At 31.4% G+C, this 16,506-nt stretch overlaps 1 protein-coding gene across 5 annotated transcripts; it reads right to left on the reverse strand.

The window, feature by feature from the left end:
* Positions 1-4,640: 4,640 nt before the first annotated feature.
* Positions 4,641-9,056, reverse strand: LOC121203429 (probable 2-oxoglutarate-dependent dioxygenase At3g50210). 5 transcript variants are annotated; one of them, XM_041078828.1, is made up of 13 exons: positions 8,965-9,056; positions 8,817-8,887; positions 8,163-8,278; positions 7,576-7,694; positions 7,394-7,457; positions 6,702-6,769; positions 6,283-6,341; positions 6,027-6,192; positions 5,896-5,915; positions 5,771-5,817; positions 5,283-5,363; positions 5,115-5,204; positions 4,641-4,913 (listed from the first exon to the last, which is right to left on the reverse strand). In XM_041078828.1, the coding sequence occupies exons 2-13, from the start codon at positions 8,848-8,850 to the stop codon at positions 4,785-4,787; spliced, it is 993 nt and encodes a 330-aa protein (XP_040934762.1). In that variant the 5' UTR covers positions 8,851-8,887; positions 8,965-9,056; the 3' UTR covers positions 4,641-4,784. The 5 variants fall into 5 exon arrangements, with proteins under 5 accessions (XP_040934762.1, XP_040934765.1, XP_040934763.1 ...); XM_041078831.1 differs by lacking the exon at positions 5,115-5,204; XM_041078829.1 differs by having other exon boundaries at positions 4,641-4,897; positions 8,817-9,012.
* Between the last annotated feature and the right edge of the window lie 7,450 nt (positions 9,057-16,506).

Raw genomic sequence — 16,506 nt, forward strand, 5'->3', positions numbered from 1 at the left:
AAACTTATCTTACCTTTTAAACAACTCTAAACCACTTATTTTAATTTTTGGAATAAACTATTTTTCTGCGTCATGGTTGGTTAAAAATTCATTTCTCGAGTTTCAAAACTCAAAATTAAGATCCGTAAATTTTTCCTGAAACTAGACTCATATATCTATCTACTAATTTTTTTTCTAGAATTTTTGACTTGGCCAATTAGTACAGTTTATTAGTTAAAGTTTCCCCTGTTTCAAAACTCAACTACACTGACCTCTTCTTACTACGAGCCATGTTTCTTCCTGTAAAAAATTTCATATGACTAAGCCATTTGTTTCTCTCAAAACTAGATTCAACAAGGATTCTAACCATATAAATTACACCTTCTAATTAGTTTTGTACAATTTATGGTGAATTTCCAAAGTTGAAACAGGGGATCCAGAAATCGCTCTGACCCTGTTTCACTAAAACTCAGATATCTCATAAAATATAATACATTTACCTGTTTTGCTTATTCCATAAGAAAATATACATAATAAGATTTAATTTCATATATTATTCATCTTCAAACTATGTTTCTACAATTTTTAGTGATTTTTCAAAGTTACGTCATTTCTGTTACTTGAATCTGTTTTTAGGTTACTTTCACATTTTTCATAATTTTCATGTGATAATCATCAATCAATCATACATATTAATAAATATGTATATCATCGGCTATTTTATTAGCTAATCACTAGCAAGTATTTACACATCATTCATTGTTCATATTATACCAAAAGTAGCTAAGTTTCTATACATGCCATACCCAAAACAAAACGTCTAGTTATACTGAGTTATTTCTTTGATAGTGTGATCGGCCTCCGACGTTTCCTTCGATCCCCGAGTGACTAGATAAGTACTATAAAAAGAAGAAAATAAAGAGATTAAGCACTAGGCTTAGTAAGCTTACAAGCAAATAAATCACAACATTCAACATAATGGATAATTATGCATAATATCATCTAACATCATAAATTTCTTTACTTCTCAATTTCTATCTTCTTCTTTATTCCCTTACCTTCTTTCTTACCTGACCTTTCCTTTTTAATAAGTATAATCTACTTTTCCTTTGCTGTTAATTCACTGTAATTTAACTCGTATCCTGACCCGTTGAACCACTCGGAATACTAAGGATACTAGGGTCGTTCCTGTCTATCAATATCCTGCCAATGCCATGTCTTTGACATAGACTTACATGAATTATTCCTGTCTCCAATGCCATATATAATATGGACTTACATGGCTCAATCCTGTCTCCAAAGTCATATTTCTAATATGGACTTACATGGCTCATTTCTGTTCTGTCCTGTCAACCCTAATATCCTAACATTCCTAGGGTTCAACCGAGGCTTTCTAACACTTTTCCTCTGTCACTCCACCTTAAATTCGACTTTACATATTTTCATAACATAAGTATATAAATGCTGGAAATTGACAATAATAATGTAAAATAAAAGAATATTGCATTTATTTACTGTAACTTACCTTGATACAAAATGTGACTAAACTTTACAATTTAGTCCTTTACTTTTTCTTTTCCCCGATCTACTCCCGAATTTCGTTCTTCTTGATCTATAATAGCAAATTTAACTTATTTAATATTCACATTTATTAAAACAGTCCTTGACCCAAACTTTTGCAAAATTATATTTTTACCCCTAAACTTTCACATATTTGCACTTTTGCCCCAAGGCTCGTAAATTAAACTTCATCCTATTTTCTTATGTTTTATGACATGCTGATCATTTTTCCCTTTCTGGCAATATCAAAATCACACTCTAACATATACTTATGACTATTGGTATTTTTTTCCAATTTAAGCCCTTTTACTCGTTTTCACTTAAAACCGAGTAGCATAAGTTGTTTAACATAATTTAAAACCTCATATTCTATCATAAAACACCAAAATACACAAATTTCAGCCATGGGTATTTTTCCAAATATGAACCCTAGGCTGAATTATTGCTAGAATAAGCTTTTAATCAAGTTACCGGGACTCCAAAAACGTAAAGATCATTAAAAACGGGGCTTGGAATCACTTACTATGAAGCTTGAAAGTTGAAGAAACCCCAGCTATGGAGGAGAGCAAAAATCGGCAGAAACTAATTGAGAAGATAACCATTTTTGTGTTATTTTTCCCTATTTAATTCAGTTAATATCCAAATGACCAAATTACCCCTCCTTACTAAACTTTTAAAAATTCCTTCCATGTCCTAATTTTTGTCCATGAACTTAAAATTGGTCAAATTGTTATTTAAACCCTCCTAATTAATATTCCAAAGTAATTTCATACTAAAAACTTCTAGAATGCAAGTTTGGCAAATTATTCAATTTAGTCCCTAACCTCAACTTAAGCACTTTATGCATGGAATTTCATCACGAAATTTTCGCACAATCATGCAATCATACCATGAACCTTAAAATAATAATAAAATAAATTTTTCTACCTCGGATTTGTGGTTTCGCAACCACTATTCCGTTTAGGCCCTATTTTGGGATGTTACAGATAATTGGATAATGGATATAGGTCCCATTCTTAATTACTTTCAGAGTCATTCTCGTATCGATAATTCTATCACTCTAAGAGAGGTTGTAACTATGGATGAAAATTGGAATTGGGGTTATCTGCGATGTTTTTTAGATAATAATATTCTTTCTTATATTGCGGGAATTCCGGTGCCAAATCCCTTGATTGGACAAGATGCACTTATCTCTATATGGTCTCCTAATGGTGATTTTACAGTCAAATTTGCTTATAGTATGCTTTTGAAGCCCTTAAACCCATCGGATGATAAATGGAAGATTGTTTGATAATTGGAATTGGGGTTATCTGCGATGTTTTTTAGATAATAATATTCTTTCTTATATTGCGGGAATTCCGGTGCCAAATCCCTTGATTGGACAAGATGCACTTATCTCTATATGGTCTCCTAATGGTGATTTTACAGTCAAATTTGCTTATAGTATGCTTTTGAAGCCCTTAAACCCATCGGATGATAAATGGATGGTCCTCAGTGAGTTCGTCAATTTCTTTGGTTGGTCTTCAAGGAACGCCTAATGACTAGTGAGGAACGTTGCAAAAGAGGAGTTTCGGAGAACCCTTCCTATGTGTTCCGTGAGAGTATTGCAAAAGAGCAATCTTGCGGGAGGTTTGGAAGCAGATTATCCCTTCCGAACTATCGATTCAATTTTTTTCAAATGCTATGCAAGATTGGCTTCGGCGAATTTGAGGAAATTTTTGGCCTCGTGTTCTAGGATGTGGTTTGGCAATCTTTTTTTGGTATTGTTTGTTGGAAGCTTTGGAAACAAAGAAATTTCATGGTGTTCAAATGAGTCTCTTTCAACTTTGTCAATGCCATTCAGCCTTCTTACTGTTGGGCGAGATATATTAAGCAAAGGCCTAGCAGGTTTGGTGGAACTACTAGCAACCAGAGCAGGAATTGTAGGTGAAGTCCACCATCTATTGGTTCTTTTAAATTAAATGTTGATGGTTCTCGCATCTTTGGCAACAGTGGCAAGAGATGAGCAAGGTAGATGGATGTAGGGGATCGGGAGAAATATTGTAAGATGCAGTGTTGAACAAGCTAAGCTTTGGGCTATTTATGATGGTCTTTAACTAGCATAGGATGCTAAGTGGAAGGATGTTATTGTTGAGACTGACCATGCTTTAGTCGCCAAAGGTATCCATGGTGGCCTCAAAGGACATGTGAATAGAGATTTGATTTAAGAACCAAGAACTGTGCAAACATGAGTGGCGAGTGGGCATTAAGCAAATTCCAAGGGAAGTGAATTTCGCTTCCCATATTTTGGCAGGATTAATGAGAAAGTAACCGATTGGCACTCGAGTGTTCCATGTCACTCATGCTAAGGTTGCTGACCAGATTCAGTTAGATAGTAGTTTCTTGCTGTCTAATCCTAATGTTGTTTCTGTTAATTTGTAATTAATTCTCTCCAATATTTTACTACTAATATATATATATATATATGTATTATCTATCTATCATTTATTTAAGGGATTTTCCTTATTTTTGTTATTATAACCTAGTAGTTAATAATCTAATGTCAATTTAGTTATATAATGAATAATATATAGTAAAAGAAATATTATTGTCCGTTCAAAAGGTTTTCCAAACTCATGCTTATATATATATTATATTATAAAATTATTTATAAAAACAAAAATTATTTAAAATTATTAAGACTTATAAGAATTGTTGATTGAGTCTTAGATTAATTAGTATGGACGTTGTTGTCAATGCAGGAGTATGTAGATTCAAGTGCGATGAAACACAATGTATTTATGAGTTGAGAAGAGGTTATAAATAATCTAAGTTTTGTGTATTTCGAAGGTTTTTAGAGAATTATATATTTTATTTGTCTGGACAGTAATCGAGGATAATTACTTTGAAGAAATAAATGTTAAATGTAACTTGGATCGTATCATTACGTACTTTTAACACTACAGTGTAGCTTAGAGAAACCCAAGTTGCTAGCAAAGAAATGCTCTGCATGGAAGTGTTAGAGGACATGTAACATTTCTTGTCAGCTGTGCTTTCCTATGTATTTACAGAAAGATGTTACACTAATATGATTATGTATTAAGAAGTAAGAAGCGAGGAAATGTGTTAAAAGGTTGAGTGCTGAAGATTGAATTATTAGATTAAATCACAGACCAAGTTTGAACAATTAGGTTCATCTCAACCTTCATCGCTGCATTTTGAGACAACAAGAGTATGAAAAGTTTTGCACATTCAAACTCCAACTCCTATGTTACGAAGTTCGTTTGAACTTTGCTAACTAAATGTTCTCCGTAGACAGCATTTTCGAACTTCCGAATTCCACTGCTCTTCCGTACACAGACTTCCAAAGGCTCAACTGCTGCATCGTAATTTGGCTGTTCAGAAAAACAATAATATTCAGGAAGGTCAAAACTGACATACAATTCTACTTGTAAATATTAACCTCGCAAATCAACTAGCCACGGTGTAGTGGCAAATGACTTGCGTTGCTCAAGTCTTTGATGACATTAGGTCTCATGCTCAAACCCGGATAACCCCTTTCCCTACCCCTTGATCAAATCATAATAAATATTAACCTCATAAAAAAAGGCAACACAGACACGATATGTCGGAGATTTATTGATAACTCGATGTAGAGTTGACTCATATAAACCATTGGATAGTATCTGCAATTAAACCAAACCTTTTAGCAAGATATAATAGACATAACATTTGAAATCACTTTTAGCTTCATGTTAATGTACCTTCAACATATCACCAATGTTACAGACAAACGTTCCGGGAATCGGAGGAGCTGAGATCCACTCACCAGCTTGGTTTCTCACCTGCAACACTTTGATTAGATTTAATTGTTGTCAACAACTAAAGGAGCAGTATGATACAAAGGAGAGGACAAAAACTAGAAGTCGGGAAAGTTGAAACCATACAGCATAAACTCTTAGTTCTCGAGAATGAAATGGAAAACCCTAGGACAAGGAAGCTCTCACATTTGGTTAAAAAATCAAAGATGGAGAAAAATCAAGCAAGCAATGCTTTGGTCAAACAAGAAAAAAGTGCTATCTATAGCCACGGTAATCTTCAGAATTATAAACAAAGAAAAGTTTTGCAGAACTAAAAAAGAAACATCTAAACATGCTGTTTCATTAATAACTACTTCCCTTCTAACAAGAGAATCGATAGCAATAGATCAGTTTTGTCAATTCCTTAAAACAGGAAACTAAGAGGATCATACCTGAAGTGCAGTAATATTTTCATCTTGATTCACCAATGTTAACAAACCTGTTCAAATATTGTAAAATTTAAAATGGCAGTCTAAATCTTTTAAATCACTCGTCTCAAGTTAAGAGAAAACTTTACCATTGTCCGTGTGTGCTCCACTGAATTGTTTGGCCAAAAGACATGGATAAAGCAAGTGAAGAAAAGTAAGGAAATACTAAAAGAACAGCAGCTTAGGCAAAGGGAAAACCAGCAACATTCACATTCATTACCATCCAATGTCATTTTCAGACGTGCATTTTCCATTTGCAGTTGATGCTCCTGGGTAACCAATAAGGCGCATCACCCAAAATGCATCACCGCCTCTTTCACCTTCGAATTCATCTGGTGATCCACCCAATGCAAGAGCAATTCCCCGCATAATTTTTCTTGACACTTCTGTAAGCAACAAAAATACAAAGGTTGCCATCAATTTCCAGCCAGAAAAATTATTAAAGGAGAAAATAAACTGACAAAAGACAAGCATACCTGTACAGAGGCTAATATACTTCTCCATGAGTTCTTTGAAGTTTGGAGGATAATGTGGCCTGTCAAATACAATATTGCAAGACAAAAGAACATCAACTCCAAAACTCAACCTAACTTTCAGATCAGCCACTAGATGCAAAATTGACAGTACTAGTATTCCCATGAAAATGGCAAATCCATGACGTTGTGAGACAGATGTAACTTATAACCTTTTTGCAATGGCTTAGGTCAATTAATTAAATTATCAAGAATTTTGTGTACACCTGGAAAATTTCAGGTCCCTGGATGAAAAAAAAATTTAATCTCTAACGTTGCATTAACGCCCTTCCAAAGTTGATCAATCTCATTTACGGCCATACTGCATAAGAAAATATTGTAAAATGGATACAGTTGAGAAACCACTAATTCTTATAATGTACCATTGGTTGCATCCTTCCATGGGTTTTCCAAGAGCTCCATACATCCCTTGTTTTAGTTCTTTATAGCACTGTAATCCAGAAAAGCATACAAACTGGAATTATATATATACAGAAGCAAACAATATGTGCTTACTTATTAGAATACTTTCCTACAATGGAACTGTTAAAGTTAATCCCAACCATAAGGAAAAAACGATATAATTGAGATAATTAAAAGGATAATCTAACATCGGAAACACCTCTTTTTCAGGGCTGCACGGAGATGATTCATGCAAAGCACCTCTCCAAGCATTGGAAGTTTCCACTACACTACCCAAGAGTGAATAATGCATTTTCAACTAAATCTATGACTGAAACTTTAAAGAATTAAAATAGAACATGATGATAAAGAAAAAATAATCAAAAAAGAAATATGATTTGCACAAATATAAACCTTAGAGTTCAGTTGGAAGTGCATTAATCACCCTTGTATATAAAGTAGCGGAAAGGTAGTGGAGAGAATCCTTTATCGATGATTAACTGGAACTAGCAATATGGCACCAGCAGAGAACTTATGTCAAAAGTCCTTGTATATTCGATTATAACAATTTCAGATTGAAGAAAATACATTAAAAATTCCCACTGGCACCTTGCAATAGCAGTGCAATGAAAATGAAATGGTAGAACATAAAGTAGCTGTTAGTAACACCCACATCAATAGCTTCATGCATATCAGGCACGCCTTTGGTTATGTTTTCTCCGATTCTCTGGTATCCCCTGCATTTGAATGTCACCTTACCCAGTCAACAATATCCATATCCATATACACTAATCATTAATCTTAAACCAGTAAACCACTAATATTCACATATAGGTTCTACTTCACCAAACAAACCTGTATCCAGCAGCTGGTGTCATCTTGATCTTGAGTTTTTCTTCATAAGGAAGATCGAAGAATTTGTGTGTGATATTTCTAACCTCTTTAACCATGGTCTCAGGGATACCATGACCCTTCTAATGAATCCGAAAGTATACCAAAAAAAGAAAACCGGGCGACAAGTTAGGCTATCAACAAGATATAAAGAAAATTTTCAGTTTTTATGCATAAAAATCAAACTCCATCTTTCAGCTATGAAAAATAGCATGAGAAAATTTCCAAATGAGAATCAGATTTTATGCTCTAAGATTCTTTGACTATTAGCAAAATACTAATATAAACCTATTCTGGTTCAATCTTTTATGTTTCTTTAAGCACCCGTATCTAACATTCATATCCAATGCATATCGAGATACGAGCATTAAGATATGACCCTCCAAGATCCTCCAATATATCTAAAAACTTAGACAAAATTGAATATATCCGTGCCGGATAAGTACTTATATCTAACACTTACAACAAAGTTTCAGTATCATAGGTGTAAAATTACCTTAGAGATTAGAAGAACATAGAAATAAAATAATAACTAGAAGTGAAAATTTTACCGCATAGAAGAACCCAGCCTCACGGCAAGCCTGATCCAATTGCTTAACAACTTCACGTACACCAGGGTCTTGAACCATTTTTGGATCATTGCATTTGGCGAACAAAGGAGCAACATCTATATCACGATTTATAAATAAGAAAAACAAGGACGGCTAAAATCCCAAAAATAATCACAACTTGACAATCTTCAGATTTTCAGAGATACAAACTTAAGCTTTGTTTGGATGTGTGATTAACTGCAGTGCGGTGTGTTTAGCTTACTTTTTGTCCCACACTATAGTATCACTACAGTATCTAATCTCACCGCCACCGCTATTTTTACACTAAACGTAGCTAAACGCAGCTCCCATCAAAACTCACCCTTAATCAAAATCCTTTAATTCAATTAACAAATTACACTGCTTCATTGACCATTTTCCTTATGCTTTCAGTTTAAATTAATCAAACCCTTCTTTCTTTTGCTTCAAACCCAGACTCAACATTTAAGATGGAGGTTCAAATTTCAATCAAACTTAGAACTTGAATTCGAATCAAAACCCAATAGTTTCTGAAAGGAAAAATTGTATTAATCGAAAGAAGGGCATGCAAAATTAATCAGATATATATATTGGATAGATAATTTCGGAAAAATAATGGGATAATATATAATTTACAGATGACTGGGATGGATTTGAAATCGGTGGCCATGGCGTTGAGGAACTTCTTTTTGTTTCTTCACCTTTCTCTATAAGATGGACAAAGATTCGATGAATTATTAGTAAGAAATTAAATTTGATTTTGGTACATGGAAAGACGAGAAACCTGTCATGTATTTTTTTTTGGGTCCTGTGTCATCTACTCAGTTTTGTCGCAATAAGAATCCACTAGCACAAAAAGAGCTTAAAAAATTTTCTCAATTGGAGATACTTCACCATACTATTTTCTTTTTAACCAACTATAAAAATTGGTAAATGAGATTAATCGAGTTTTAATTATATTTTAAATTAAACTCAAGTTTAAAAATAGATATTAAATCGAACTTGAATTGAATGTCAAGCTTTAAATATTGAGTTAAACTCGAACTTGATAGTATTTGGGCTTAATTTTATTTATTTAAATATATAATATAAGTTTAGTTGAATATATAAATCATAAATTTATCTTTTTACAATTAAGATCATATATGGAACTTTTAGATTATAATTGGAGAAATTCATTTTTTTTTAATTCCTTATAAAAGGGAATGTCGACTGCTTCTCAAGGGAAGATTGAAAAACTACATTAAATCAAAGTGTGAATCAATCTTATAAGATGGGGTTTGTAAGCTTTAACTAGAGTCACTAAAAATAACTATGCTCAAGTAAAACATGGGTGTTTTATAATATATATATATATATAAAAGAAAAGTATACATGAACAACAACAAAAATCTTAAGATAAAATAATTAAGGTAGTGAAATGAGATTAAATGCAAAGTACATATATGCAAACTTTTACTTAACACGACATATTTTATTTATATGCTCAAAAAATTTGTTAAAGAATAATATAAGTAATTTGCAAAAATAATGTCAAAAGAATCTAATTATTTTATTAGAAAGGTAAATATTAATTCAAACATTAAAAATGAAAATAGAAATCTTTTATAAAATTAATGTTATTTCTAATCATTTTAAAAGATTAATATTAATTATCATCTCCTAAACTACTTTAAATAATTAAATTAAAATTATCAATTAAAATTTGAATTCAGACTCAAAGATAAATTTATAGTTTTTTTTTGTTATTTGGATTAAAAACTTAATTTTTTGCATTTTAGTAATAGAAAAAAAATATTTTCACCAACAAATGATTGAAAGAAATGATAGTGAACTTTTTACCTTAACCATTTGTATTAGTTTGAATTTTGGAGTCATCATTATTGAAAGGGTTTTACTTGAATTTCACTCTTGACCTGAATAGGATTAGACTCAAACCATATATGGATGATGATACCTATGATTATACAAAAAAATATTATTTTTAAATAATATAATTTTCAAGTGAAAATTTTTATTTAAGTTTTGAAAAATAAAGCTTAATAGATTATATAATTTTAAAATTCAAGACATATTGTTTTTTTTAAGTATATAAATATAAATAATTTAAAATTTACACAAAAATATATAGTTGATGGTAAATTCAATATCATGAAATGCCCGTGTAGACTAGTCTTGAACTTCGTGGATATAGTTGGTATGTCATAGGAACCCGAACGCTCTTGTGTTAATCATGACATGCACTTTGGTGCTACTCTGTTATGTTCTGATATTGCATTTTGATACTTGTATTTTTAACACTTATGTGCTTCATGTATTGTGATATGTTCCGTCTATCCAAGGGCGAATTTAGGGGGGCTGATAGGGGCCCCAGCCCTCCTAAAATAGAAAAATTTTCATGTTGGCCCTTTAAATTTTTAAAATTTTAAATTAGCACTATAGCAATACAGGTTTTTAGCAGCGCTTGGACAAAAAACGCCGTTATAGATTGAGCATTAGCGCCTTTTTCAGCTATGGATCGAATATTAGCGGTGCTTTCTAAAAAACACCGCTATAGATCAAGCATTAGCGGCGCTTTTCTAAAAACGCTGCTATAAGTCAACCATTAGTGGCGCTTTTTGAAAAACGCTGCAAAAAATTAAGCACAACGCTGTGTTTTATGTTGAGCTTTAGTGTCATTAGCGGTGCTTTTTGAAAAACGCCGCTATAGATCAAACATTAGCAGCGCTTTTCTAAAAACGCCGCTATAGATTGACCATAGCGTCGCTTTTTGAAAAACGTCGCAAAAAATTAAGCACAACGCTTTAGTGTCATTAGCGGTGATCGAGCATTAGCTGCGCTTTCTGAAAAATGCCACTATAGATCAAGCATTAGCTGCGCTTTTTGAAAAACACCGCTATAGATCGATCATTATCAGCGCTTTGTCAAAAACGCCGCAAAAAACATTTTATCTGTCTATTTATCATTTAAATGGTTTATTATATTAATTAAAATATAATTTATTTTTAATTAAATATTTAAATTCTTTAGAAAAAATAATGACACGTAGAAAAAAATTTGAAAGTAAAAACATAGAAAAATATATGTTAAAAATGAAAAAATTAAAATACTATTATATAAAATAATTTTAAAGTTTTTTGGGTATATGACTGATTGTTTGTCAATTTATATATTAAATAAATTCTTATATAATCGTAAAAGAGATAATATTAATTTTAAAATATTAAATTAATTATCATTATGGTTTAGGGTTTATGGTTTAGGGTATATAGTTAGGGTTTAAGGTTTATGAGTTATTATTTTAAGGTTTATGGATTATGGGTTTAGAGGTTATGGTTTATGGTTTAAGGTTTGGGGGTTAGTGGTTAGGGATTAGGGGTTAATGGGACAAGGGTTAGGGGTTTAGGGTTTAGGGTAATTAGTGTGAAAAATATATGTTAAAAATTTGAAATACTATTATTTAAAATAATTTTAAAGTTTTTTGGGTATATGACTGATTGTTTTTTAATTTATATATTAAATAATTTCAAATTTTAAAGATTTCAAATTTTAAATAATTTTCAAGATTTCAAAATTTATCTAATTCTTTTAAATATTATTTAAATTTTAAAAAATTATTTATTTAAATAAAAAAATAAAATACTATTATTTAAAATAATTTTAAATTTTTTTAAGTATATGACTAATTGTTTTTTGATTTATATTGATTTTAATTTATATATTAAATAATTTTAAATTTTAAAGGCATTAGCGGCATTTTTTCATAAACGCCGCAAAAGGTATGCAATAGCAACTCGTTTTTGAAAAAGCGCCACAAAAAATCATTACGTTTTAAACAAAACAACGCCATTTTATTGGATTTCTTAGTGGCGTCTTTTGTAAAATGCCGCAATAGGTTAGGATTTAGCGGGGCTAAGGTATAAACGCCGCTGAAGGTTATTTTATTAATAAAAACGGCGCCGTTTTATTGGATTGTTAGTGGCGTTTTCGGTAAAATGGAGCAATAGGTTTTCCTTTTAACGACGCTAGGATAAAGACGCCGCAAAGGTTAATTTATTTTGGGCAAAATAGCGTCCTAAAAATTACACTTTGGCCTCCTAAAAATGATAAAATTTTGATTTAACCCTTTAAAAATTACAATTAAATTTTGCCCCCTAAAAAATTTTTTTGGCATCACCCTTGCGTGTATTCATCTAGTTCAAACATGTCTAGCATGGGCTACAAGTCATGGTAAGTAAGTTCTAATAAAAAGTTCTTGTTATATCGTAAAATGACAAGTAGTGAATCAAAGTATTAGTGAATTTTATAAATATTGAATAAATTTATTATTAATATGATAAATTCATTGAAATATAATAGTATTATGATTGTAGAATAAACTAAGTTATGGTAAGATTAGAATTCATGAGTACTTACTTAAGTTACAATAGTTTAACCCGTTATTGCTTAACACATAGGTGAAAGTTCGGATTGAAGTGCTTGTGTAAAGTAGTGACATCTAACACATCTCATCAAATCACCAATGTTTGAAAAATAGTATGAAATTAATCTTTTGGTTTTAGATGATGGCATGTGCATAGGTTTAATAATGAAGTAAGTAGCAAGTGTTTAGTTGTTTTAATATTCAAGTTAATGGTGTTTTGAATAGAAAATACAATGTATTATATATTATATAGATTCTTTTTACTATGTTGGAATGGTTGTGGACAATTTTGATATAATTCGGAAGTGTTTGAAAACAAATTTTTTAGGTCCCTTGTCCTAGGTCTCAAGACATACGAAATATGTCTCAAGACACAAGAACTTCGAAGCTAAAAAGCTATAGTATCAGGGTTATATCTCGAGACATAAACTCATTTGTCTCAAGACATGAGAATTTTGAAGCTAAAGTTTTATAGTAACGTGACATTGTCTCGAGACATATAGACATAAAACTGAAAATTTTTAGTTGAGCCAAAAGAGATCAGGGATGAGTTTGAAATGGAATTAAGCTTTATTGTTAGTCTAATTAAATTTTAAAAAGGGTAGTGTGACCTTAATAAAGGTCCAAATTATAAGTATTTGATATAGAAAAGAATGTTTAGTGCTAAATATAACATTCATTACTCGAGTTTCTCGAGTAAGGGGTGTTACAATCATCCCTTCTCTTTTAAATGGGAAATTCTTGGGTTGTTTCTCTTTGGGAAATGTTTAGAACATCTTCCTTCAATCATGTATGGAGATATAATATTAGCATTTTCACATGGATTGTGTATCATGCATTAAAGGCTATAGGATCACATTCCTCATCATGCAATTCTGCTAAAATTATTCGATCCACTAAAGACACTTCAATGATTTATCATTAGGATCAAGGAATAGAGCAATGTGGGAATGAGGTAATCCTCCTTTTTGGAATTCAATGGTATAAACTACTGCAATTTGCATATGTTTAATATTAGTGAGATGCTAAAAGGACATATAGAATTTTATTTAATTAAAAATAATTTTCTAAAGTTTTCTTACTTGCTCAAGCATGTTTAAAATGTTTCCCTGATCTAGTTTAATTTTAAAAATTAACACTACTAATAATATTTGGTCTATCTTCTGACCTCTGTCCAGGTATTAACTTTAAGAACTCTTTAATCTTAGGACACTTCGGATTACATGTGAAGGTATGAAACAAATCAGAAGGACCAGCCCATCTACAGATAGTTTTATATCATATATCGTGGACTACCAGTTACTGATGATGGTAAGATTATTCACTTTCCTACGAATAATGATAATGTATCTCCTCTAATAACAACATCTTGTAACCCTTGAAGATTAATATTTGCACACAACTTTGTTTGATTCCTCAAAAGCCAGTCAAACCTTTCAGCTTTTATACTTGTGAAACGGTCACAAATATATTGTTGTGTCAAACGACAAAAGTGTAGTACAGTGTGACATTCATGATGTCTATGTTGAAGGCGGAAATCATGGTATTGATGCTGAGCAAATCTCTTCCTAGCAAAAGTACTTGTTTAGCTCCCTTATACAATCTCTCTGTGTCATATCCATCCTCGCCTTAAGGAAACAGTAAAGGATATTGCATTACCATGAAGCTTGGATGCGATTCGCTGATACAACGCAAACCAAATCTTCGATCTTGAACTATAACATCTCTCACTGTTGCTGCTTCACCGGTGTTGCCAACAATTAAAGCTGCAAATTCAGACACAGTTGGTCCTTATTCCTAGTGCCAAAGAATTATTGATATAAGGAGTCCCCATTCTACCAATTTTATTGTTGACCTTATTATATGTTTCGTGCAAATTTAGGTTGTACTCCAATTGTGGGCAGCAAAGATCCAATCCAATGGTGCTTTTGACCACTGATTCTAAAAAAGTAAGGACCGTTGTTATTGTTTATTTTGTTGTCTATAACATATCCAGTAGAAGTGATGAAAAAATAGAGTTGTATGCACGTATGTTGTCTCTGAACTTTGATGATCGTGGATCACTATTATGTTGCAATAAACATTTTAGAAAATCAGGTGCTTCTTGCAACAATGGCAATTGAGCTTTTCCATTCATACAGCTGATGAGAATTTTGGATCTCTGCTATTCTTGCTTTTGTCCATCTTTTCTTCATACCACATGATGGCTCAGCAACTCCCACAAACTGAACTTGGATAGCCAAGTTCCAAGCTTCGTAACAAGTTCCTAAGAAGAAATATATTAGGAAATTATTACATTGTGTATTAGTATTTTTGTGATAGTTTTGTAATATAACTGATTTACTTACTTCCATGTATTAGAAATGAGTGATTTCATTTAAACCGTTGAATTGGTTAATTAAAAGCGGACCCTAATTCATAAGGTTGTTGATGAATTAAGTCTTATAAATGTCTATTAATATTGTTGGACGGACAATAATTAATTATTGAATTGTTGAAATTTACAAAGTAAGAAAAGATTAGTAGGTTCTTCTATTTCTTTGACTAGCCTATCATTAAATAATAAAATATCTATAATACCGAAATTTATATTGTCGAAATCATTTTTATTTTGAAAAACGGGGATCGACTTTAAAACAAGGTATGGAGTCGCCACCAATCCTTTTTGTTTAGGTGTGATTGGGTCACCCTGTGGTCGATCATTTTAATAAAATGTTTTGGTTTATTAAAACAACGTTTTTGGTCTACGAAAAACTAGAAGACGGATTCGGGAGTCGATTACACCCGAGGAAGGGTTAAGACCCTCACAACGCCCAAAATTGGTACCGTATTGATCGATTAACGTCCTAATGTTGAAAATTTGAAAAGATTTTAAAATACAATCTTTAAAAACGTTTGGATAACTTGAATTGGATATTGAGATTCTCTCGCTTAGAAGGAATAAAATAATACGTCAGCACGATTGGATACAATATTTCGAACCCTCGACACAAGATCATCTCAGGATTTCCAAAACACATGCACTTAAAACTTTTAAAAATGATATTTGGCTATTCGGCCCAAACGGTAAATCGAAACCCAGCACGATTGGGCACGATTTTTCGAATTTCTAAATACGAAACATTGCCTCATTTTAATTTGAGAAAACATGGATGAAATTTCAAAAGGATATTCTGTATTTTAGTCGAATGGAAAATCGAAGCCCAGCACGATTAGGCACGGCCTCCCAAACAAAAAATATTTCCTTATGTTGAGAGGGTTCTTTGAAACGCGGGTGATTATAAAAGCGATCTAAAGTATATAAAATAATTCAAGATAAAATAATATATAAACAATTCAAAATATAAAATGTGTAAAAAAAAGTTTGAAATACATAATATATGAAAATATTAAAGTAAATAATGTGTAAAAATTTGAAATGAGCGTTGTATAAAAAGTTAAAATAGATAATAAAAAATGTAAAATAAATAAATAAATAAATAGAATGTTAATAACAAGAGTAAAAAACATATATAAGAAAAAAAGTAATAATAAAAATAATATTAGTATATAAATAGAAATAAAAATATAATAAATAGAAATATAATAATAGTAGAAATATAAATAGATAAATAAAAATTAGATAAATAATAATAGTATTAGAATAACAAAATAAATATAAATAGAAACATAAAAATAATAGGAATAATATATTAAATTAGTTAATTTGATAATAAAATAGCGAAAATAAAAGAGGATTAAATCGAACCTTAAAGCAAAATTCTGGGGCAAATCAAAAATAAATGAAAGGAAATGGACCAATTTGAACGTGCGAATAACAATGAGGGACCAAAAGGGAAATAATCCTCACCCTCCAAAACACACAGTTTCAAGGAAGACCAAAGTGTAGTCAAAACAAATTTT

This window comes from Gossypium hirsutum, chromosome A10 (genome assembly GCF_007990345.1).
Source record: "Gossypium hirsutum isolate 1008001.06 chromosome A10, Gossypium_hirsutum_v2.1, whole genome shotgun sequence".
Lineage (NCBI taxonomy): Eukaryota > Viridiplantae > Streptophyta > Magnoliopsida > Malvales > Malvaceae > Gossypium > Gossypium hirsutum.